Below are 23,811 nucleotides of genomic sequence, written 5' to 3'. Positions count from 1 at the left end.
TAGCTGTTTCACCCATTTTCCTCCAGTCTTGTCCTTTAGCTTTTTCTTTAGTGGACAAAAACAAGTTTGGTATCAATCTTCTTATCTAACTCTCAGCAAGAAAGCAAAAAAAACGTATTTCCAAAATGTCAAAGTGCTTCAAGAAATATTGTTTGTAATGGTTACATAGACATACGAGCATATATTAGAGATTGGGATATAAATTACCTAAATAATGACAGGATGAATGAAAACAATTACGAAATATGACCCGGCTTTTTTGTCAACTGATTAAAAACTCAAATTGTGACACTAGTTTCTGCCTGTTATCAGTCTCCATCTGACCCTTTTCAAATAAAACTGCTGGATGTACTGTGGGGATTTTCTAATTTCATGCTCGTGTTCCCATCATAAGGAATTTAACTAAAACTTCTCAAGGCAGCAAACATCTTACCACAACCGACTTAACATTTATTTAACCTCAATCGCTCAGTGAAGAAAACTGAACCGAAAGTCAAATCCAAAACAGAGTAAGAACCGCACAGGGGTGAAAAAAGCAACCAGTGTGCAAAATAAGTATTAAAACTACTTGGGCAAACTTCCCCCCAATCCCCCAGAGTAAATCAAAAAGGCATAGCGGATTAGTACACTGTTGCAAAGCTCCTATTGACCTAGAAGTATGTGTGTTTATCACAACTAAATTAGGAGGCACATTCATGTGTGTATTTCATTATGAGTGTGTGTGTGTGTGTGTGTGTGTGTACAACTGATTAAGCTCCAATCATATCAGTGCACCTAATCCCTTTACATGGGCCTTCCGATTTGAAACTGAATGCTCAACATCCGCCTCAGTGGAGAGGCTCAATGTAAAATCTATGCATCCCGCCTGCAATCTTATACACAAGCATATACATTATAAATAAAATTAGAGCTTGGAGTGCTGACAGACAGGTGGGACATGGAGGAGGAGGTATAAAATAAGAGTGAATGAGAGGAAGAAGAAAGAGGCAGCAGGTGTGTGGGGACATGAAGAACACTTTAACAGAGTAAAAAAGGAGGGAAGGGATGGAGGAACAGATGCAAGATGGAGAAATGCCAGTGCCTTCAAGAAGCCACCACCCAATGAGTGACATTAAGCCTTGATCAGCTGCTGACACACACACACACACACACACACACACACACACACACACACACACACACACACACACACACACACACACACACACACACACACACACACACACACACACACAGAAGCCTTCCACCGGGCAGATATTCGTCAGAAAATGGTTTTGCCAGGTGCAGAGAGTTGGCAGAAGTTAGTTTTTTCTCTGTCACACACACACACACCTCATCTTATCTCCTGTAAACAGCTGTGAATTTTCCACATTTCTTCATGACAACCTCATATACTCTGGCAAAGTAGCATGTAGCAGAGTGTGTGTGTGTGTGTGTGTGTGTGTGTGTGTGTGTGTGTGTGTGTGTGTGTGTGTGTGTGTGTGTGTGTGTGTGTGTGTGTGTGTGTGTGTGTGTGTGTGTGTGTGTGTGTGTGTGTGTGTGTGTGTGTGAGAGAGAGAGAGAGAGAGAGAGAGAGAGAGAGAGAGAGAGAGAGACAAGGAGCTTGACTGTGCATCGATTAGCTCATTTCATTAAAGCCTCTTGTAAATACCACAGCGCTTTACAAAACCCCTTCATACACACACACACACACACACTCACACAGTCATATTTTATTTCTCCCAGTTCATTTTGCTTCCACATCTTGATTGTATCTTGAAGGAATGGAAGGTCTCTCTCTCTCGCTCGACAGCACTTGAATCAAGCAGGTCGACCATCAGGAACAAATTTCCATATTTCTCTTTCATTCTGTCCCTGCATTTGGCCTCTCATTGATCTCTCTCTCTATTCATCTAAAACTTGGGAATAGAAACAAACATCTGGAAGCCAGGCAGCATGAGAAGCAAAGGTTTGAAATCAAATTCACATTTCTAAAAACTAAGGAGATCAAATAAATATGGGGATATTTTTTCTATATAAAAATGGTTTATGTTATCTGTCAGTTACTTCCTCACACTTAGATCACAGTTACCAGGAGCACAAGGAGATGTCTTCAAATCATTCACCAACAGTCCAAAACCAAAATATAGTACAATATAATTAGAATAAGAAACTGCAGTCAAATCTCATATCTGAAAAGCTTGAACAAGAGAATAATTTGCTTTCCAGCTTGGATGGAGAACATTTTTTGATTTGGCAAACAACAAATACACAGTCTATGACGAGGAGGAAGAGCAAGAGGCTTTATTTTAATTACATTATAGACATATGTTAAAATATATATATATATATACACATAACAACAAAAACAATCATGTCACCTTCATGCCAGCTGTGGACATACCTGCAAAATTCACCATAGACCTTGGAAAGTTTTTTCAGCAATGGCGGCGCCAGAGATTTCTTTGTCACCCCATTTTAATTTCTACTACAACACCCCAACATGTACACTCAGCGACAGTTGCAATGTCAGGAGATACAGATGCAAGGTTCACAAGCCTGTCAATGTAAACACTGACTCAGAGAGCACAAACTCCTGCAGCCAGTTACCAACACCTGGACTAATGAGTCAACAGTATTTCTTTCAACAGACCAAGTGATGAATGAGTGATCATCATGGAGTCAGAAGCTGCGCCTCTACCACCAAATCCATTAAATTGATCACAGGCAACAGAGGGGGAAGAAAATCATGTACTTACCATGAGACATCTTCATATCAAAACAAAGCGGCCGTTGTTGTGGTTGAGTGAGAAGGCATCAGTGGTTTTCCAGGTGTCCAGGATCTGTTCTCTGTGTGTTTGCAGTCATCAGTGCAGGTTACCGGATCCAGAGTCCACACTGCTCCTTCACTAGTTTCTCTTTGGACATGCTGCAGTCCTACTGTGCACATTGACCCAAAAAACTTTTGATAAAACTTCTCTGCTGATTCCCAAATGGCCGTGTGGTGTGTTTTTGAAGAACTGGACTCTCTTTGAAATTATTACTAACGTATACATACAGCAGTGTATCCTTTCCATGTTTTAATACTAGTCTCCACACGTTTATGGAAAAAACAAACAAAAAAACCCAAAAAGGGCCTATTGTAATACACTAATTTTGCTAATACTAAGAAACCAAATGCCAAGTGGCCGAAAAACACCTGTTTTTTGTTGTTGTTGTCTCTAATAGTCTTCTTTTTGAATTAATTAATTAATTTATTCGTGTTTTGTTTTTTTTAGATTATAAATTATAGTTATCACATATAACAAAAAGTAAAATTATGAAAGTATAAATAAACCGAGGAAATTTCGTGGGGGTTATGGTAAGGGTGCGCTCGTGACAATAACTATCTGCGCTCGTGACCCAATTTATTTACAGTTATTTAGCTTCCCGGTAGCTCGAGCTAACTTTAGCCTGCGAGCTAAGATACTGTTAGGTCAAAGTTAGCTTTTTGTTGTTGTTGTTGTTGTTGTTGTTAAGTTGTCAGCTGAAGTTTGTTGTTTTGTTGGTGAAGTCCTCTTCTTCGGACGTATTTCGCGTGACTCCTCCGTACCATCAGCAGAAGTCACCTGAGGACGAAGAATCTAGCAAAAGGTAATGTTAGCTTCATTTGGCTTCGATTACAACTTGAGTGAGTTTAATTGAGCTAAAAGCGAAAATAACAGCTAATATTAAATCTAACCTGATTGTCTATTTGTCATATAAAGCTTTTAAAAAACAATAATACCTTGTACTGTTTGGGTCTAAAGAATTTTTTTTTTTTCTTCCACCTCTCAATATGAGACATTATTTTCATTCGTTTTTATTTTGAATGCTTACAGATATGACTTATCGCATTTCACACAAAAATAAACACGTTTTACTGTAATGCAGTGTCAATGTTTACTAGTAATAATATCATTGAGCACTGTTGTCTATGAGATGCCTTAATGCTGGTGAAGAAATTCACCTGGACACCGGATGAGGCAAACAGAAGCTCCATTATTTATCTTCTGGACTGAATCAGATTAAATGTCTCATCTTTGCACAGAGCAGTCTGAGAGATGATGCAAGATTAAGGCGTGAAGGTGAAAGATGTGCGGTGTAGGTGGCGAGAAGGACAGGACTGGGACGGGCGAAGGGAAGGGGGGCACAGGATCAAAAAGCACACAATATGGTCTTTATGTGGGGTCTTACTGGTAAAATAACCCGTCTCTGAGAAGATCAGGCAGAGCAGGGTCTCAGGACATCGGATTTAAGAGCTGTGTTTGATTAGAAGTGCTCAGAGCTCAGGCTTTGGCTGAGAGCGATTAGTTCTGTCAATGGCTTTTGCCCTGAAAAGTGCAGCCCGATCTTTCAAATGTTTTCCATAGGAAAATATTTTCGGCTTCTGTTTTTGGTACGGCGCTGTTTTGTTTTTTTGTTGTTGTTGTTTTTTGCTTTCGTTGTTATTTATTTGTGGGCATTAGTGTTTCTGTTTAAACCCTGTGACAGACAAGTGATGGAAGACAGGCCCTCCGCAGTGTTATGGCAACATAATGACAGAAAGCTGACGTTTTGCTCAATCAAATTCAAAAAGATATTAGTAAACAAAATTACCCTCTGTGAGTCTGATTTTGCCATATTTACGCTATTTCAGGATGTCAAAAGTATTTTACTTTAAGATGATAAAGCCCAGGGTTTAAAGTACTTTTTTCATTATCAATTAATATGTTTTTTTTTTATTTTTATTCTATACAATATCAAAGTCTAATAGGGAAAGATGCTGATTTCCCAAGCTTTTAATAGTTAACCAGAAATATCCCATTTACAGTGACAACATTTTTTTAAGTGTGAGCAAATCTTCATATTACAGAAGTCCCGTAGACTGTTTAACATTTTTGTTTCAAAATTACCTCAAAAAAATAATTACAAATAAACTTTTTGTTATGAATTGTTAATTGACTAGTTACCTCATGAAGTACATTTGTTTTGTCTCTTGTTTTGATTGTTAGAATAATACAGTGCTGGTCTACTGCAAAACAATTATCCTCAAAGCAATTATAGACAGATACCAAAACCTGTATGATGGATGTGGAGACTGGTGAGTAATCTGTTGCCATGTTAAAGTTTTCATCTGTTTCGTTATACACTGTCGTCTTGTCTGTTCTTGCTCCCTGAGATGGGGAAATTAAATGACTGACTGAGCCGCTGTGTGTCATAATCGGGAAACACTGATGTTGTCAAGTAAAGGACTTCCCTTTACTCATGATAATGCTAGTGACCATACATGAAAAACATAGTTTCACACAGACATACACTCCATAATGACGGGCTTTCAGATGGAGTAATTGACTCAAAGAGACATGGGGGTTTCCCCTCTCCAACCCTCCGGCCACACCCTCTGTGATGCATGACTGACTGCTGCCTTTTGACATCCACACAGATGGACTTTTTTTTCCATCTGATGATGCACATGAAGCTGTAAAAATTAAAATTGGGATACTTCTGGATTAATCTCCCTAGACATCAATTAACTGAAGTAATTCATCACAAAGTGAGGGTCATCTCTGTGCAATAAACTCTTGACCACCTGAGGCATATTTTGCAGCTAAGGATAGCAAAATATTTTGTCCTCCATGAAAACTACTTCAATGGTAATGTTTTTTTTCACATTAGCCTCCTTTGAAGTAAAGGATGGCCTTGAGTTATGTGAAAATTACATAATTAATAACCTAGTTTCTTACAGTCTTGTCGACTGCCAGCGCTGATTATCACTACCGAGCAGAGGTTTGTCATGATGTTTTGGTTTTTGGTGATAATTGCTTTGTTCACTTTCCATCCATCCCAAGTTGTATTTATTTATTTATTTTTTTGTGTATAGTTTGTATGTGTGTATTTATTCATTGCTCTTATTTTTTTCTAAAATTATTATTATTAGAATTACTTTATGTATACGTATTCGTCATTTTTTTTCTTATTGTGTTCACCTTTTTGTGTTTCTATGCTGCTGTGACGACTAAATTTCCCCACTGTGGGATTAATAAAGTCTATGTCTTAATTCTGGCATTCTGTGTTTATTATTCTCAGGTGTCCATGGACAACAGAAAGAGGCCAGCAGGTTCGTCCAACACTGGGAGTTTGACTTTTTGGTCCTCCTCATTCCCACGGCAACCAGCCAGGGTCCTGATCGTGGAGGCTCTGCCACCCTGGTGGTCAGAGACCTGTACGGTGCTGTGTGATGCTCTGGACAACTTCTTGTCCCTGGCCTGTAGTCTGGATGGACCCTGTAGGATACCGCTGCTTAGTCTGTACGCCATCAGCAGGCAGCAGGAATGTCTACTGCCATTTGTGGTAAGACAGATAAAGGTGAAATAACCCTGAAAGCAATAGAAAACACATTATTTCTCTCCTATTATTGCTTTCTCTTTTACTTTATACATCACCCACTTTCCCATTGCTGCATCCTGTCACCCACATTATCTCTCTCTTTCATCCCTTTTCCTTTCCCTGTCGCTTCCTATTTGTAGCAAGTTCGTGGTAACTTGGCCAGGCTGCATTCCTGTGTTGAGGAGCTGAGGTCTATTCCAGGTGAAGGCTGTATAAGAAGAGCAGCCAGAGGAGGGGAGCTGTTGCGACAGGCAGTGCTGGACAGTGTGCAGCAGTTTAAACAGTACATGAGACACACCAGTAGTGGCAGCCAGGCCAGCAACAACATTTCTGTGGAGGTGAGTAGGGCTGTCACAATCATGAAATTTTAGTTTGACAATTAAATGTCATACAAATAAAAAAAAAAAAATGTGTTCATCTTATGCATCTGTTATGGTAGCAGCCTAATCATAAATATTATAATGTAAAGGGGCAGTTTATCCTATTGAACATTAGACCACACGAGAAAAATTTAATTTCTGTACACTTTCAGATGTGACTTAAACAACTTTAAAATATAAAGCCTATTATTGGTGTCCACAGTGAAATTACTGTCAATGACCACTACCAACCAATCAAAATGAAAAGCCATTGGTATTGAGCTGCCCTTGCACTGACAGAACGTTTTGGTTAAGTGATCCTATTGTGCTGGTGCTAATATGATCAACACTAGTCATGCTACAGCACACAGTCAATCTGTATATAAACCAACATAAGCACAGAGAATTATCCTGATAGACTGGTATTGCGTTTACAGTAAGTGGAGTTAGACCGTCACCTCTGGTCAAAGTTAAGCTTGGCAAGAAGTGGAGATGCTGGGGATTGAACCCAGGACCTCATACATGCAAAGCATGCGCTCTACCACTGAGCTACATCCCCCTTCATGTGTCTTTTTTTTTTTATGTCTACAAAAAAAAAAACTTGCTGAAGAGCATTGTCTGTTCATTTGTTTAAATCTGTGGCAGCACAGTGGTGGTTACTGTGCTGAGTTTGCATGTTTGCCTGTGTGTGTTTGTTTGTTTGGGTGCTCCGGGTTCCAAAGACATGCGTGCTTGTTTGATTGGTAATTCTAAATTGGCTGTGGGTGTGAACATGTCTGAATTATTGTCTGTCTCTCTGTGTTGGCCCTGTAATGAACTGGTGACCTGTCCAGGATGTACCACGCATTCGCCCAATGACAGCCGGAGATGTCTCCAGCTTCCCCAAGACCCTAAAAACTAAAAAAGATAATGTTACTGTTTTTTGTAAGCAGGTGGATGCTAGAGTGACGCCTGTGATCATTAGAAATGTAGTCATTTGAAAACATTCTCTTACCTCCCACTGCCATGGAGATGGTGTTTCACATTAATGTTATTGTTCTCTGGGCTTGTGGGGTTGATGACACTTCCCGATCAGCTGGCTCTCATTGGCTTTTGTAGGTCTCTGCTCAATATTCCCTCGCTGTTCTTTTCAATCATCAGGAAATCCCGATTCAAAATCAGGGAGACTCTGATCCAATCTGTAACATTAAGATTACGTCTGTAAACCTCTCGCTCTACACAATCATTTCGGCAGATAATCGGCTCAGACCAGCCTTGAATCTGGAATGTGCCCATGATTGTGTGAGGGGGCAAATCGGACCAAGAACTGAGTCCAATTATCCTCCAGTGTGGGGCCAGCTTCACGCTGCAGAGTCTCTCGCTAGTTACATTTCCATTCATGTAAGAAGAGCACATGTAGGGCTGCTTGACTTCTGAATGTGCGGAGGTTTGGTTGGCAAGAATTGGAGATGCTGGGGATTGAACCCAGGACCTCATACATGCAAAGCATGCGCTCTACCACTGAGCTACATCCCCATGTAGACATTTAAAACCAAGTGATCAACTGATGGGAGTGTATTACAACACTACTAAAACTCGTGATGTTACTCCGAAATGGAAATTTGTCGGCCACAGTAAAATTAATTGGACAAATCATCTGCTTGGAGGCCAGAATTAGATGATGAGGACTCCTTCACGTCTGCAAGAAAACATGCTGAAGAGAATCAGTTCTTTGACTTTCAATTGACAAGCGTGAACATGACTCACAGCATGTTCACACAGCTTGAGAGTGAACGTCCATTTAGTTGTACTGCTCTTTATAATGACTTGTGATGTATTTGAACTGTGTAGAGTTTTTATGTGAACAGAGGAGCTGCTCAACTTGTAAGAAATATGGAAGTTTTCAAGATGCTGGGGATTGAACCCAGGACATCATGGGAAGCGTGTGCTCTCCCACCGAGCTACATCCCCTTGATAAATCAATGTCGAATGGCTACATTTTGCTGAAAACTGGGAATTAGCAAATATCTGTTATACAGGGTGATGGACACTGTGTGGTTACTCTGCTGAGTATCTGCTATGTTTTCTCATAGCAAGCCTTAAATTGTGATTTGATGGCATACCAATTGTACCTGTCTTGATCTGCTGTGTTTGACATAAGTACAGGTTTGTAATGATGGTTGTGTTGTGTGACTGTTTGTATTGGCAAACAATTGCTTCCTTAAAAGGCGTAAAAGAATGGCGGCATAATGTTGACAGAAGATGCGTCAACAGATTTGACCACTTCAGTGAATTAGTTGTCAGTATGACCATAATGTGACAAAAGCATCTGTAAGTGAAGTAGAGTTGTAACAAACATGATTCCCAGTGCTCAAAGCTCTTGTAACAGTGTGCCTCTTGGATAAAATGTGTCTGCCTGAACATGGAATTCGATAACTATAACATCAAGTCACTGCTTTTGCAGTTTTTCACACTTTTTGAATATGAAGTCATTCCCAAAATATTTGACAGTTTCTGTCTCTTCATGTCTATTGTGAGGGAGCATCTCTTCATCTGGAGTCCAGCTCGGGCTGAATAGATCCCCTTTGATATTCGGGCTTTGTCCTTCATGCTAATGGAGAGAAGAGGCTCCACTTATACCTATTAAATGAGCTCTCTTCAGGTCCAATTCAGTGTGTTTAGCAGCTGCAAAAAAACACGTTGAATCAGGAATCTCATTAGCATGTTTTTAAACGGTCTCTGGTTACAGTCCATTTCAGTGGCTGAGAACTCTTCACATCTTATATGAGGTAGTCCCCTTAAAAACAGCTCATGCACATTTCAAATCCAGCAAATGGGTTCTATTCATCTGCGACTGAATCGTCTGACAAGAGAGAGCTTTAAAACAGACATCAGAAAAGCTGTAATAGTTTTTAGTGCTGCCCCTGCCAGTAAAAAGCAACCCGCTATCACTTTGTAGTGTCCAAAATATTTCAACCTGTTATTTTATAGAGTTTTAAATAGTCACTAATGGACAGCACATTGTTCCATCATAAGTGGATAGAATTGTTGACATCAATAAAAGACCATAGCTTTGACTTGAATGCAACTCATATCACAAAACGGTTAATTTGTATGTTATGTAATTCAGCTCAAGCTTTAGTTTCAGAAGTTGAGGCACAAATACATTTTTGATGTCAGCAAATGACAGTTTCGGGGAAAAGGACTATTAGCTACCATTCCTGAAAGCATCTAATTTGTTCAATTTAAATGTTAAATGGGGAGCCATTTGAGAAAAGAGCCTTGCTTGTTAAATGTAAACAACGTATCCTCTGGACACGAGGCCGTGGGCTGTTGATGAGGATTTCTCAAATCCAGCCAGCGTTTACAGGAAGCTCCCGACAGACGATTACACTAAGACCCGCTGTTTCCGACAGCAGCCGATATGAATAGCACTGTTAGGAGACACTAAGCAGAGACGTCGCCCTGTGCATGTGTGTCTGCGGGTGTGTTGCTGCTTCACTAATACAGTACATGTTTTCATTCATAGACATGATTCTGGCATTCATTGTGGGCGTGTTCTCCTTAATGATGTGCAGCAGATTCTGCTTTCGGCTAAACAGACAGAAGCAGAGACCAGAACCCATCAATGATCCTGTTATTATCATCATTTACTGCAACTGTTAATGGGATTCAGTACAATGCTCAACAGCAGTCTAACATTAGTTTATCTTTTTTCCCGCCATGTAAATGTCCCAGAAAACTAATTATATGTTCATTTGTTATCAGATCTGAGCACTAATTTTAAGATCTTGTCATTTGTGTAAATGTAATGTGGAAATCGTCCTTATCAAAGAAAATAATGGATTAGTAAAAACATTTTGTAGAGTTGTTGTTGTTGTTTTTTAAAATTCATTTACAGATAATGATGAGCTCAGTCACAGAAAAACATTAAGATTTCAGATCCTAAGGCAAGAGTGCAGTTAAAGAAAGTATTTTTCCTCCATGAAAAGGTAGCTGTACAGTGTGTCTAAATGTAGACATTATACCATATGGTATGCCACATGTATGCTGGGGTGGGAAATGGCTGTAGACTGAGACAGTGGGTCCGACATCATGCTCTCAATTTAGTAACTATAATTTACTGTATGTCATATCCATAAAGTAAAACAGAACCATTAAAGTCAGACACAAAGAATGCTTTGTTGTGGGGATGTTCCTCCAAAGTTATGATCTTCTAGGACGCCAGCTGGAACAATTCAAGACAGAAAAGCTTTTCGGAGGAACATCGATGTGGTTTAATAATAATGCAACCAAAACTGATCGGGTTTGTTTAGAGTGGTTGTGTTCGAGGAACAGTGTTGGTTTTACTTTGACAGCAGACATTAGTAACAGGACACTTGAGTTCCTGCAGCAAAGGTGCCAAATCTCAGCAGAGGGATCCATCTGTCAATAAAACACAGCTGCTGACCAAAATAGTGCAAAGTGTGGTGTGAGTAAGCTTTCAGAGGATGATTTCCGACTCATTTTAAGACTGCTGACACCCTGATGTCGATTTTCCCTTTGACCAACACTTGGCATCTAATCGCCAAAAGCTAATGGGTCATGAAATGTGCACGTTGTGACTCGCTCTGTCATCTTTGCCGCCACCTTAGACTTGAGCCTCAACAATTATTTTCCAGTGAAGGTGATTCTTGTGGAGGTTCGTCTTCCTCTTCCTCTTTACCTTTGTTTACCTGTTACTTTATTCGTAGGTTACTGTGGTGACCAGCCAGCCAGGGCGCGGCATTGTTCATCAGCTGGAGACGGGGCTCAAAGATGCTGACCTGGTGTCACTGAAGCGGCTCCTTGTCGTCCAGATTGATAGTGCAGGAGACTGGGACCCGCCCTCGCTTGAAACCACACATACTGAGACTGAAGGTAGGAGACAAATGCACGCCTGCCCAAAATTAGGGCACACAGTGTTTCAGAATGTAGGGTTGTTATAGCATCGACACAGTGTTGGTACACATACAGTTGCTGCAGGAATAACGGCACTATTAGCAGAACATGTAGCTCCATTTGAGCCAATAAGCAAAGAGCATTAAGAAACACTCTATCAACATGAAGGAGATCTGATATCTACAGTGTTTCCTGAGCAGACTTTTACTCCCCCACGCGTTCCAAATACTTTCCCCCTTTCTTTATCATCTTCTGTTGAGTTGTGCAGCACTGACCCATTTATAACACTGTAGTTTTACAGTTTTGTAGCATTTCCTCACTCAACGCTCAAGACAGACGTTACAATTTATAGAACTCTGCAACAATCCCAACATTTGGCAATCCTCTCTGAGACAAATTTCTTAATCATTTTTCTCATTACATGAAGGTTCAAGTGAAGTGTTCTGAATAAAAGTGCAGTGAAGTTTGGATTGGAATGAAGAGGAGGAAAATGAGAGATGTAGAAAGTGAGGACGAAATGCCCAAAGAGGAGAAAATAATGAGAGCAATTTTAAGAGAGAAGCCTTTCTTGTAAAAATATTAATGTGCCATCTGAAATATTTATTCCATGGTGATAAATAGTTATCTGAATCAGTGACTGAACTGATTGTAGCTTTGTTTTCTCTGAAGTTTGTGTAATGTTGGGCTCGAAAAACTAATGATGTTGTGAGTTTTATCTCACCTAACACAATTCTATCAGTTATGTAATCCTGCCTGCAAACTTGTTGTCTTCATCGCGTCTCTGCTGTTTTATATAACATCTAAAGAGGAATGTCATTGCTTTGCCCCAGTTCTCTCCAGTAAAGCTTGCTGTTGCTCCCCTTGGAGTCCATGTTGGTTATTTTATAAGGAGCTACTTCGTCCTGGTGAAATTCTATTTTCAAAACAGGTCGCGATACTTGGATTTTGATACCAGTTCAAGTAACAATTTTATAAAATCCATTTTCACAAAAAGAAAATTACATCACACATTTTAGTACCAATTTTTATTTTTCTTGAAGTTTAGAGGGGGAAAGTGTAACTGTTGTTTTCCGTAGCTACAATCAGGGCTGTAGTGCTATTTGTTTAAGAACCGGAGTGCAGCTGTGACACATGCGCACAGTTAAGTTGTTGCTTCATTTCTAAGGTTATGTAACCACTGTTTCCATGGTGACAAGTTTCCATACAGTAGTCAATAATGTATATTTCCATCATTTATTAATGCTATTTTCAATGGTTGCTCTGGATGACATATCTAAAGTAGTATTTTACAATTTCTGTCACAACACGTTCCTGCAAATGTTGTTTCTGTCAACTGAAAAACTAGAAAGCTTTTAATTTGAAATGGATACAGGGAATGTCAAATTTGTATTAACACTAATGCAGGAACTTTAGTCGGGCAAACGGTAGCGGATGCTGATGAGATTTTCTCCCGTGTAAACGTAGCAAGTTATGCATTTTAAAATGGAAACCTGTTCGTGTGGATTAAGCCTTGGTATTAAAATGTTTGCGCAGAATTACAAGGCATTTTTGATAATAGATAGTAGCGAAGCAAATCAATCGCTACCGTAAAAGTAGTAAAGTCAGTGTCCAGTCCTATGCAGGGGGCAAGGCCGGTGATCATGTTGCGTGTGCAGTTAGTGACTGTATGAAAGCATCCAGGAGAAAATCTCCAAAAATCTCTCAAGTCCAAATTCTTTTGTATTTATTCTACTCGATGACCAATGTAAGAGATTCTTGTTCCTGTGTCTCATCGGTATCTAATAAAAAAAAACAAAAACAATGCTGTTCAACAGAGAAATGTTTGGAATGAAGCCTTGGAGATGTGGTTTTGTCGTTACCACAGCTTGATGATGGGAGTTTGATGAGGCCTACACCCTTTTAGCTGCTACGATGCCACAGGGAATACATCACTGGGTTCCTCCTCTGGGTTGTTTTCCTCAGAAGCCTTTATAGAGTGTTTGAAGTGTGATAGTCATTCAAGCTCGTTGTTACTACGACCTTCAGCCTCGTAATTATGCCAATACCAGTGGTGGAACCAGACCGCCGATGTCCCACATAAAACTGTTTTTTTAGAGATGGTTCTTTCCACAGTGATTGTTGCTACCATAACATCGCCACACACACTGTTGTTGCTTCCACTAGTGTTTGGGTGGCTCGCAGTGTAGAATTTTTCCGCTGTGTTGGTTTTACAGTTAGGATCGGCGCGTTTATGACCACCGAGTAACATCACTGTCTGAAAAAACATAAATACAAACTGTTTTAGCTCCTAGACTTGGAATAATAACAGCGTTATACAGTACACATTTTACACATACATTTTATTCTTACTCTTGCATATGCATATACCAACTGGCTTATGCAATACATTGTGGAATTTTCAAGCAATCAGACCTAAAAGATCACAATGTCTTAAAAAAAAATAAAAAAAATAAAAAAAATAACTTGTCCTGGATGTACTTGGTATGATACTTCAGTCTGTGATATTACTCCCAATATAAACCACAAACATTTTGGATAAAATTCTGTAAGAATCCACCAGCATAGACAAGAGAACAGGGTCAGAGCTGCATCCAAGAGCTGCAGTGACCTCAGAGTTCATCTGGCTGCAAACTGAAGCGGACTTAAATCAAAGATAAGAAGTTTAACTGTCTAGCCTGTATGAATTCTACTCAGTCTTATTGGATGCACTACCCACCATCCTAGTGGAAGTATGACGGGGTGTTCACTGTGTTGTGGAGCTGCTCAAAAGGTCAGCGTGCAGGGAGAAACTTCTGTTTTAATGTTTAATCAAATTTGTATTATTTGATATCCTTTGTCATTTATCCACTTCTGGTTGTGAACAGTAAAGTGTGACGAGTTCTCCGATCCTGATTCAGTCAAATATTCGGAAGCAATGTTGATTCTGGGAACACTCCTGAATCTGGGTGTGTTACTTAACACCAGACTATTTATTTTGGCTGTGTGTGTTTTGTGTGCATGCCAACATGTTTGTGTTATTGAGATGCCGCATATTTCATTTTGTCTGCACAACTGTGAGATCAGCCGTGTGTGTGTTTACTCATGTGCATCTATCTTAATGAAGATATGAGATTGAAGATATTGGACAGTGTGGACATGTTTGATGGTTCTCCCTTTTATTCAGTACTTTTTAAGGGTTGGGACTTGAGTTTCTGGTCGAGGTTGGAGGCATATAGAGGTTAAAGTTAGGGGAAGGCTTGAGGTTATGAATACAGTTGTACTGATTAATGTTAGAGACCAGGAAATGCTTTATGTCAGTAATCGTTCTCCCAAGTATAAAAGTGCAAATATGTGTGAGTGTCTGAAAGTCCACGCCTTGATAAGCATCCTGTTTTTGTTGAAACTCTGCCACTATATCCCTTAACCCTCAGTCTGTTCTGTAATTGTACAGACGAGCACCAGGGAGAAGAAACAGAAATGGGTCACAGAGCGACAGGAGCAGAGTGAGACAGGGATGATTATGGCACCAGTGGTTTTGGTTTTCCTCTTCACAGCCAAACTGCTGTTGTTGACTGAAGTAGAGTCAACAAGCTGTCCCACACTGCACGAAGCAGCTCCTCAGGGAAAGTCAGAGACAGAAACTATATATTTCTATGGTTGAGATTGACGAGCGAAAAATATAATTGCATTTTTCCTTTTGGCTACAAAAGTGGTATTCAAATGAAACAAATCAAATCTTTGGCTGATGCACTGTTTTGTGATGCCAGTTGAAAGTTTGATATATTATGCATAAGTATTGGTCTAATGTCCTCCAGTTTACATTCCAACGTGAAGGTAATTATCAGGAGTAGCAACTATTCTCAAAAATAGCCTCATTTAGATTTTTCTCAGGAGGATTATTTTCATAATCTTGACATTCAAATTTACATTTTCTGCAAAACTTAGTAGTTATAACTTCTGTTTTTCACTGTTAAAAACACTATGCATTAAAGGTCAGACAGATTGTTGTCTGTCCTGTCAAGCGCTGCCTTTTTTTTGTCATTGGAGATGCAGTTTCTGCTCCACAAGACAGCACAGAAGAGCATCTCATTTATTATTTGTGTTGAAACTGAGGTCAGAGTTTGATCAAAGTAAAGGGAATGAGGTAAAAAGGGGTTGCAGGTCCATGAGACTGACATTGCTAACCTACTCATTTTAAGCAGGTGTATGGTTTACCATATCCACTATCTTAGGTTTGCATTTTGGCCTGCTAACATTGTTTAACCCTTCTAATGGAACTATGCCGCGAGCATAGATCAGATTCAAACGGGCGAAAAGGGGAAGCGACACCGATCACTCAGAACAAGTTTGTTTGGGATTGTGCCAATGGGGAATACATATTTTGTAGGTTTGACAGAGGAGGTTTTCTCAGTAGAGAAGTCTCTTCTTTATCATGTCTTGTTGATGCAAATAATACATTTGTCATTTTATTAAAAAAAAAAATCCCTTTTAAAAGTTTCTACAACTCGATAACAATACGAGAATAAAAGAGATGTGAAAAAAGAGAGTAAAAGGAGGAAAGAGTGCTTGTCTTTTGAGAAAGAGAAGCACAGTTTTTGAGCAAAGAAGTAGAGAGAATGATAAAAAGATAAAACTAAGAATGGCTGACAAAGGACAGAATACAAAAATAAAGAGAGGATTAGACAGGCAGAAAAGAAGACCACACAGGAACCGTGACAGACAGGTGTTGATAACAGCATTAGCTGGTGAGCAGACACCCTCTGGCCCTTTGCCTGATTGAGGCCAAGAACATGAGGGCGACATCGCCGGAGGCTGACTGCAGTGCTGGCATCAACCCGAGAAGACTTCTGGTTGAGAGTGTGTGACAATTGGTCTCCTCCAAACCAAGAAGAGAAGCATAACATCTATTTAGAGAAAGTTTCCTCCCACATAAGTCTTTAACCATATTTACGAAGATACAAAATGTCCAGGAAGCAAAATAGGTGACACTAAGATCTAACTCTTACTTGATAATTATTCCATGTAACTTTGTGGTTCATCTGAGTTTAACCTCTGAAAGCTGTTATACATTAGTGCAATATTGGACAAGCTGACCCACAATGCTTAAAGACACGGGGAGCTCAACCCAACACCTCATCGATGTTAAGTATTCTCTGTAGCTTCATCACCTCATGCATATTTGACCTCTGTTCAACAGCAGATCTATGAATGACACTGATTGACCGAAGGCATGTTGGATACACACATGACGTTGTGACTTCAAGAAGAGACTCCAATCAGGACAAATCACTAAATGACATTAATCACCAAGAACGTTTTATTTTTCTGCTCCTTTTTTTCCCGCACGAGTCTGTTCCTCTCATCGTTCAGGAAGTTGGTGAAGAGATATTTGAAACGTCATTAATTCATGAGTCATAAGAATCATCAAAATTCATTTCCCCTTCCTCATACCCCGTACTAAGCGACGGTTACGTCACGGCGAGAAGTAGCTGCTGGGCTGGTTGTCGTGGAGGAGAATGGGGAAGCCATTTCCAAACAAATGCATGACAGTTTGTTAATGAAAGCTAATGACTGTACATGCCCTTGACATTTTTGAAATACTAACAATTACACAGTCTGTGACAGAAAAATCACAGACCATGGCAATGTGCTATCTGAAAGTTAAGAACAGATAATACCATGGATGAATTGGATTCGTCATAAGATTTGCATGCCAAAGATCACTGCTGCCAGCCTTAGCAGTTTGCTCCTTTATTCCCTCCAGACGAGAGAAATATGAGCCCTTCTCCAGCTCTCCAAGTCCCTCCATCTGCTGCCGCTGTGAATTCATTACGAAGAGAGTGTTCAATCTGTTGCCATTCAACAGTTTCCATTCAAGCTTTAACATTTGGTGTTATTTTCCAAACACTCATCACGCTGCAGTGCAGCTTCCCCTCAAGAGCATTGATTTGGTCAAGATAGAATCAGGAGTTCTAAAACAAAACAAAAGCAGCATCTGTTTTGGGAGTAAGATGCAAAGTCATCGTCCGCGCTGGAGGACACTCGCTGTGACAGACAGACATGCTGGCACACAAACACCTTCTGGAGCAGCGACAGTGATTTACTCTCGTCTGACTGCCTCCCATGAACACCTGGGCCTTTGTCACCTGAGCCGTCTCCCTCTCGCTCTGACTTCATAATTAGGTCCAGAGCACCATTATTATATTTGAAAGTGCTTTGATTGGCAATCCCCATTGTATCCAGGAATATGTTGTCTTCTATTCAGATTGGTCTCAGCAGCTGTGAAAACTTTGTACTGATCGGAGCCACGAAATAGAGACACTGGAGAGTGAAGCCAAGGTCTCGTACAGGCAAAACATGAACTCTACCACTGAGCTATATGTTCTATAAGCCTCGGGTTAGGTGTCATCATTCGTAATTGATGACATTCGAATATTTATTATTGTTATTTTATAAATGATAAGAGCACTCCTTGAGAGTTTATTAGGGCTGTGAAACAATCCTTGAAGATCCCCTACAGACATGTTTTCAGATGCATATAAAATACTCTATTTTAAATAATAGTTTACTTCTGATGTGGGTTTTCACAAAACATTGTCTTGTAAGACTCCCAAAAATGACATCTTCTTCTCTCATTAAAAGTTCCAGAGTCTATGAATATGCAAATTTATTTCATTTCAAAAGAGGTCTCCTGCTTCACTGTAAAGTCCATCCTCAGATGTGTCAAGCTTCTATATTATACTTCTGTAAGGTGAATTGAACCACGATTGGCCTCCAAACTGTTTGTGATGTCACAAATCCTGCTAGTAGACCCGCCCCTTAAAGTCCGATTTTCAGTTGCCAGAGAAACTTTAATCTTCAGCCGATGAATGTGAAAACAGCTTTCTAGTTTTAAACTCTGCACAGACATGATTCTGCAGAGTGAAGCTCAAACATTCAGCTGAGGGAACAAGAATAAAAGCATATATCTTAATAAAGAACGACTATAAGTTTTAGTTTTATTTCAGCAAATACTTAATCTACAATTCTACATCAGTAAATATGACCAAAAAAGTCACTTGCAGGGATACTTATACACTGGTCGATCCATTTAAGACGGTAGAAGACTGGATGATTTTACCATTAAAAGAACTAAAACAATCAAAATCTTTACTAAAAGAAAAGTTTTCTTACCATTGAAAGTTAAATAACTGTTACTTAGGATCTAAATAAATGATGAAACTAATTAAAAAGATTTACTGCAAACACAAAGCTTGTGTCTAAAGAATTGATAAATGAATCGCTTTCAAGGTAAATGAGACAATCAGTCATGAGATTGATTTTAGGTGATATCTCCCAGTCCTATTGTTTATCTTGTATTAAGAGTGAATCCATTTTCAAGGATCGGGCATTGTTTGCATTAGTCAGCAGAGAAAGAGCTTTGTGGCTTTTTAAGGGCATATTGTACAGTTTAAGGTTGAGAGAAGTTCAGCTGTTTAAACTGATGTACAAGACATGAAGGTGGAGTCAGTGAGGCACATAATCACATTGAAAAGATGCAGATTGCGTATTGTGTGTGCGTGTGTCGCAATGGAAATACAGCATAAAAGACAGTATTAGCTTCAGCTGTGAAGGAGGAGCGTTAACTGATCATATTTAGCCGAAAAATGTACAAATGATGTTAAAACTGTTAAAACTATTTTAGAATCTTTTATTTGAGGAGTTGCATAAGCTGATGTATTCTCTTTTAAAAAAAAAAGAAAAAAAGACTGAAATCCTTATCATCATTTCAGGAGATAACAAATCCATTTGAGATTAGCTGCACCGTGAAAATAAAGAGGTTTTGGTGATGTCTTCATCAGTAGGGACAGATTGGGTATCATATAGTACGTGTGCGTTTGTTGTTGTCGATCATGTCATGTATGGTTCATTTTGTTCAGCCTGCTGTATGTGCTATTTTCTGGTCTTCTCCTTGTGATGTCTAGATATCAGTTTGACGTAAGCTGGTGTTCCTATATTTACACTATCTAACAATACGCTCGCTGTGCGGTACGCATGTAAACAATCTATACGCATCGTTACACGTCTGTATCCACGTGCTTTACTGTGTGTTTTCTGCATGTCGATACAAATGGAAACACCATCTACTGCAGTCTGCATCCCGCAGCAGTCTTAGTTCTGTGCTGCTCCTTGTTGACACTCTGTTGTGTGACGTAGGTTTGTCATGAGACGACTTTGAGTCTCTGGTGAAGCAGAAACACGCTGTTACTAAGAGAACGTAGCCGAGCTGAAACCAGCAGAGTCTCTAAATGGTGTAAATGTCAGTGAATCTCAGTGGGAGTTTGCATATGAATGACTTCACTCAGAATTAAGACATTTTTACTGACAGGTTTTTTTCTTTGAAAAACTCGTATCCAGACCTGACAAAACCATTTGTACTTTCGTTGACGGGAACATTTATTGCCATCAGAAGTATCTTCAGGTAGCTCCATAAACCGCTGACACTTCATGTCACATCCTTTTATACTCCTGTAATGGATTGTGACACACACACACACACACACACAAAATGTCATCATTTGGTATTTTATTATTGATAGAAGTAACTGTCTCAGGCAATGATTCAGAAAAGTTCATCTGCTGATGTTAGTCTCCCGTTCCTGAGTATTTCTCAGAAGAAACTTTTTAGATCTGTCTCTTGTCTCTTGATGCTGTATGAGCTGCGGTAGATTACAGAAGAGTTTCTGTTGAAGTTGAAGTTCCATTATCAAATAATTTAGTGGGGACCTGTGCTAAGTTCTGGTATTAAAACTCTTTGCTGCCATTCAGTGTGCTCAGTCACTATTTTTGCCAGTGCCTGATTTTGAAGTGTTGTGGTTCTGCATCGACACACACCCTTGCGCTGACGATAGCCTGTTTTTACCAAACGATTACAAGGAGATGAGAAGCCACATACTGATCCCAGGACCTCGTACATGCACTGCTACGTCCCCTCGTGCCGTCTGGTAGACCTGTGAGACTCTTACGTAAACTTGAATTACCTCATCCGCCATTAAATGTTAAAGACGGGTAATTAAAGGTGGAGATGCTGGGGATTGATCCCAGGACCTCATACATGCGAAGCATGCGCTCTACCGCTGAGCTACATCCCCACTGGCTGCAGCTGCAGTGTTGCTTCTGTTAGTCTTCAGTTTCCAACAGTGTAAAAGTCAAGTCGGCTATTTTTCAGTCTTTCAGATGGAAGACTTCAACAGCGATACTCACGAATGCAGCGATTTCCCCGTTGTTTTGTACACACTTGTCTTTGTTTGCTACTGAGCCACACCAATCGCTTCCAAGTTGGCAGCAATGAGAGACAGCACGCTTTTAGAGAAAAGTGTGAAGCTGAAACTTTTGAACAATAACGCCTCACCTGCGTGTTTTTGATTCAGACCCCCGCAGTTGGAAGTTACCACACACCAGGGGATGTTGCTGCTGTAGCAGTGTGTTACCTGCAATTGCAGCACAGTAACTATGAAAACTAGCTTCTCACCTTAAAAGTAGTTGCTCTATAGCAATGTAAAACTTTGAGATATTGTGTATCTGTTCAGTATGTGTACTTATGTACCTCTTTTGTGTGCATTTTGTGTGGTTTTCCACATATTATGTAAATCACCATGCAGATAAATGGGCTTGTGTATGTGTTTTTGACCCTTTTCATTCAGCCAGAATTTGCCTCATAGTAATGTGCAGTATTATGAAAATCCATGTGAAGCATCCTTCTCAAGGCTCCCTGTAAATCCTGTTCAAACGGCTGACACAATCTGTTTCCTCACCATCATATTTTGACAAAGACTCATTCATTCAAACAGTTGAAGTCTCTTTCACATCAGTCTTCGGATTTGTGGAGGCATTTATTCCATTTTAAATACCAAGTTCGCAAAATGCTTCTCAAAGTGACAAAACAACCATTTCATCCGCGTATATTTAGCCCCTAAATCCAGGTTCCCAGTGACAGCTTTTATTCTCTTTAAACACCATCCACAGTGTTTTTTTTTATAGATTGTGGAGGCTCTGTATTATCCCATCATTGATCTTTCCTCCATCCATCCATCCACACTTCAATAACTTCCTTTATTGCTATAGCTTTGTGGTAAACAGTATTTCCTCACATGCCCAAGCTCCCTGGAGAGTGTGCTCTTCCCAGAGATGTTCAAATATGCTCCAGTGAGTGTGAACCTGACACGTTATCGTATCCTATATGTGTCTGCAATGCAAACCATTATCATACTTAGCCAAATGCTAAAGAAGCTTGAGATTGCAGTTAAAGGTGGAGATGCTGGGGATCGATCCCAGGACCTCATACATGCGAAGCATGCGCTCTACCGCTGAGCTACATCCCCTCCAGCTATCTGCTGAGATGGTTTCTAATAATGACACAAGATTTTTATGTTGCAAGCGTCCTGACCTGTACTCCATTTACAAAGGTTAACAGGACTGAAAAATGTAGAAGTAATGAATTCATGTTCAGCATGTGAATGTGCATATGTAACAGGCTCAAACCTGTTTGTGTTTTATTGGTTATAACAGTATAATAGTTGCTAAAAGTCTGCAAGTGTAGTCATAATGTCATCATACATCAGGTGTTCTCAGACTTTTTCAGGCCTCTGACCCCTTAAGGGACGTCACCCCGCTGTACTGCTGCGACTCGCCTGTGTGGGAGGGGGGGGGGGGGGGGGGCAAGGCGCCGAGACTCTGGATGATGCGCCGCAGCAGCGAGGCGTGACACCTCTTGTGTCTCATGCAGGCTGTGTGGCTGCTTTTGAGTGTGAACACTGGCACCGAAATGGGCCGAGGCATTCCACGGCCGTGAAGAGGAGAGAGGACCCCCTCCTAACTGTCACACCAACTCATCACAAATATAAGCCGTGACAGAACACACTGTGGTCGTTAAACCCACTTTCAATAAATCTAACATTTGTCTTTCATGATTTTATGTCTTAATTTGAAATGACAAAAGCCTCCCTGAAATTAGAGAGATATTTCTTACTTCGTGGAGTTGTTGGCAGACAGGCCCGGATGTAATTCTTTCCGCATGCAAACATGTGCTGCATTTGAAAGAGCATTGTTTACTCGTTGACACCCACACAGTGTCCACGTCCCTCTGCTCTGCAGTGATACAACAGACAGACCCTGCTCTGTAAATCCAGTATACATTATCATTTCCAAACTCCAGAACTGTCGCTGCTGCTCACCGAGCATCAGCAGCATCAGCAGCATCAACACAGCTACTTGTTCTATTCACAGAAGAAACAGCCGCAGACTCATTTAGAAGATGATTCACTTTCTTGTTTCCTAAAATACTGTTTCACGTCCGGGTTAACGTGAATAAAGGCGATATTTATTTCGGGAAGATTTAGAGAAGGATTAGATGGACCATTCCCTCTGACAGCAGTATGACAGATATTTGACTGAAAGTAACATTAACATGACCTGATAATGCTGCTTTCCTTTTTATAAACGTTGGGCTGACGCCTGAATATTTGTGGTTTGTTCCAAATGTTTCGTTGCCACATGTTGTTTAATTCTCTTTGTAGTTTGTAGATGATTGTTGTTCATGTATCCGTTTCTTTCAAGACCCCCCCGTAGTGGAAGATGTTACTGAGAAACACAATGTTAGTGAATGACAGGTGCTTCTTATTCATGGTTGTATGACCGGTAAAGCAGCTCTGAACAAGAGATATTATGGACAGAGGAAACTGTTTCTGTGTTGGTTAGCTCACAAATTAATAATCAGTTGTTATCCATGATTGAAATAGGATCTGTTTAGATTTACTGAGAGATAATCTAGAAGTAAATGTTGCTTCACCGTTGTAAATGAGTGAAGTTAATGTTGCAGAGTTAATAAACTTACCAGAATAGCCCAAAGTCATCATCTGTGGGAATAGTTTCATTTCAATGAAGGAAAAGTCTGGAGTGAAACTTTGCTTAGTGAACAAAAAGTAAAACTGTTTTTACAATAATCACACATTTTTCTCCTCTTGTTTGCACTCTTGAGTCTCGAACTGATAGAAAGCCTTTAATGTGATATGGCAGGAGAAACGCTTCACCTTGACAGTTCGCCACATCTGCAGTGTGGGAGTGTGACTGATAATGAGGAAAATATCTAAAAGAGTTTGTTACAGCTTGTGAGAATTACTCTAATTCTATATTTAAAGGCACTTATAAGATACGACTCATGTTTGTGTAT

At 39.9% G+C, this 23,811-nt stretch overlaps 1 protein-coding gene and 4 non-coding genes across 5 annotated transcripts in view; 1 reads left to right on the top strand and 4 right to left on the bottom strand.

The window, feature by feature from the left end:
- Window positions 1-6,072: 6,072 nt before the first annotated feature.
- Window positions 6,073-23,811, top strand: part of m1ap (meiosis 1 associated protein) — a 36,091-nt gene continuing 18,352 nt past the window's right edge. Inside the window, exons 1-3 of the mRNA XM_069722560.1 lie at window positions 6,073-6,330; window positions 6,507-6,704; window positions 11,438-11,603. Coding sequence (XP_069578661.1) covers window positions 6,073-6,330; window positions 6,507-6,704; window positions 11,438-11,603 — 622 coding nt within the window. The remainder of the gene's footprint in view (window positions 6,331-6,506; window positions 6,705-11,437; window positions 11,604-23,811) is intronic.
- Window positions 7,213-7,284, bottom strand: trnaa-ugc (transfer RNA alanine (anticodon UGC)). The gene has a single exon. It is a non-coding gene; the product is annotated as a tRNA-Ala (tRNA).
- Window positions 8,169-8,240, bottom strand: trnaa-ugc (transfer RNA alanine (anticodon UGC)). Its single transcript has one exon. It is a non-coding gene; the product is annotated as a tRNA-Ala (tRNA).
- trnaa-cgc (transfer RNA alanine (anticodon CGC)) lies at window positions 20,663-20,734 on the bottom strand. The gene has a single exon. It is a non-coding gene; the product is annotated as a tRNA-Ala (tRNA).
- trnaa-cgc (transfer RNA alanine (anticodon CGC)) lies at window positions 21,893-21,964 on the bottom strand. Its single transcript has one exon. It is a non-coding gene; the product is annotated as a tRNA-Ala (tRNA).

The sequence above is a fragment of the Brachyistius frenatus genome, unplaced genomic scaffold (genome assembly GCF_029030835.1).
Source record: "Brachyistius frenatus isolate BFR_SWC_R1_liver_20210118 unplaced genomic scaffold, ASM2903083v1 Contig_295, whole genome shotgun sequence".
NCBI lineage: Eukaryota > Metazoa > Chordata > Actinopteri > Embiotocidae > Brachyistius > Brachyistius frenatus.
The sequence above is the reverse complement of the archived record's forward strand: the minus strand, read 5'-3'. Positions and strand labels throughout refer to the sequence as shown.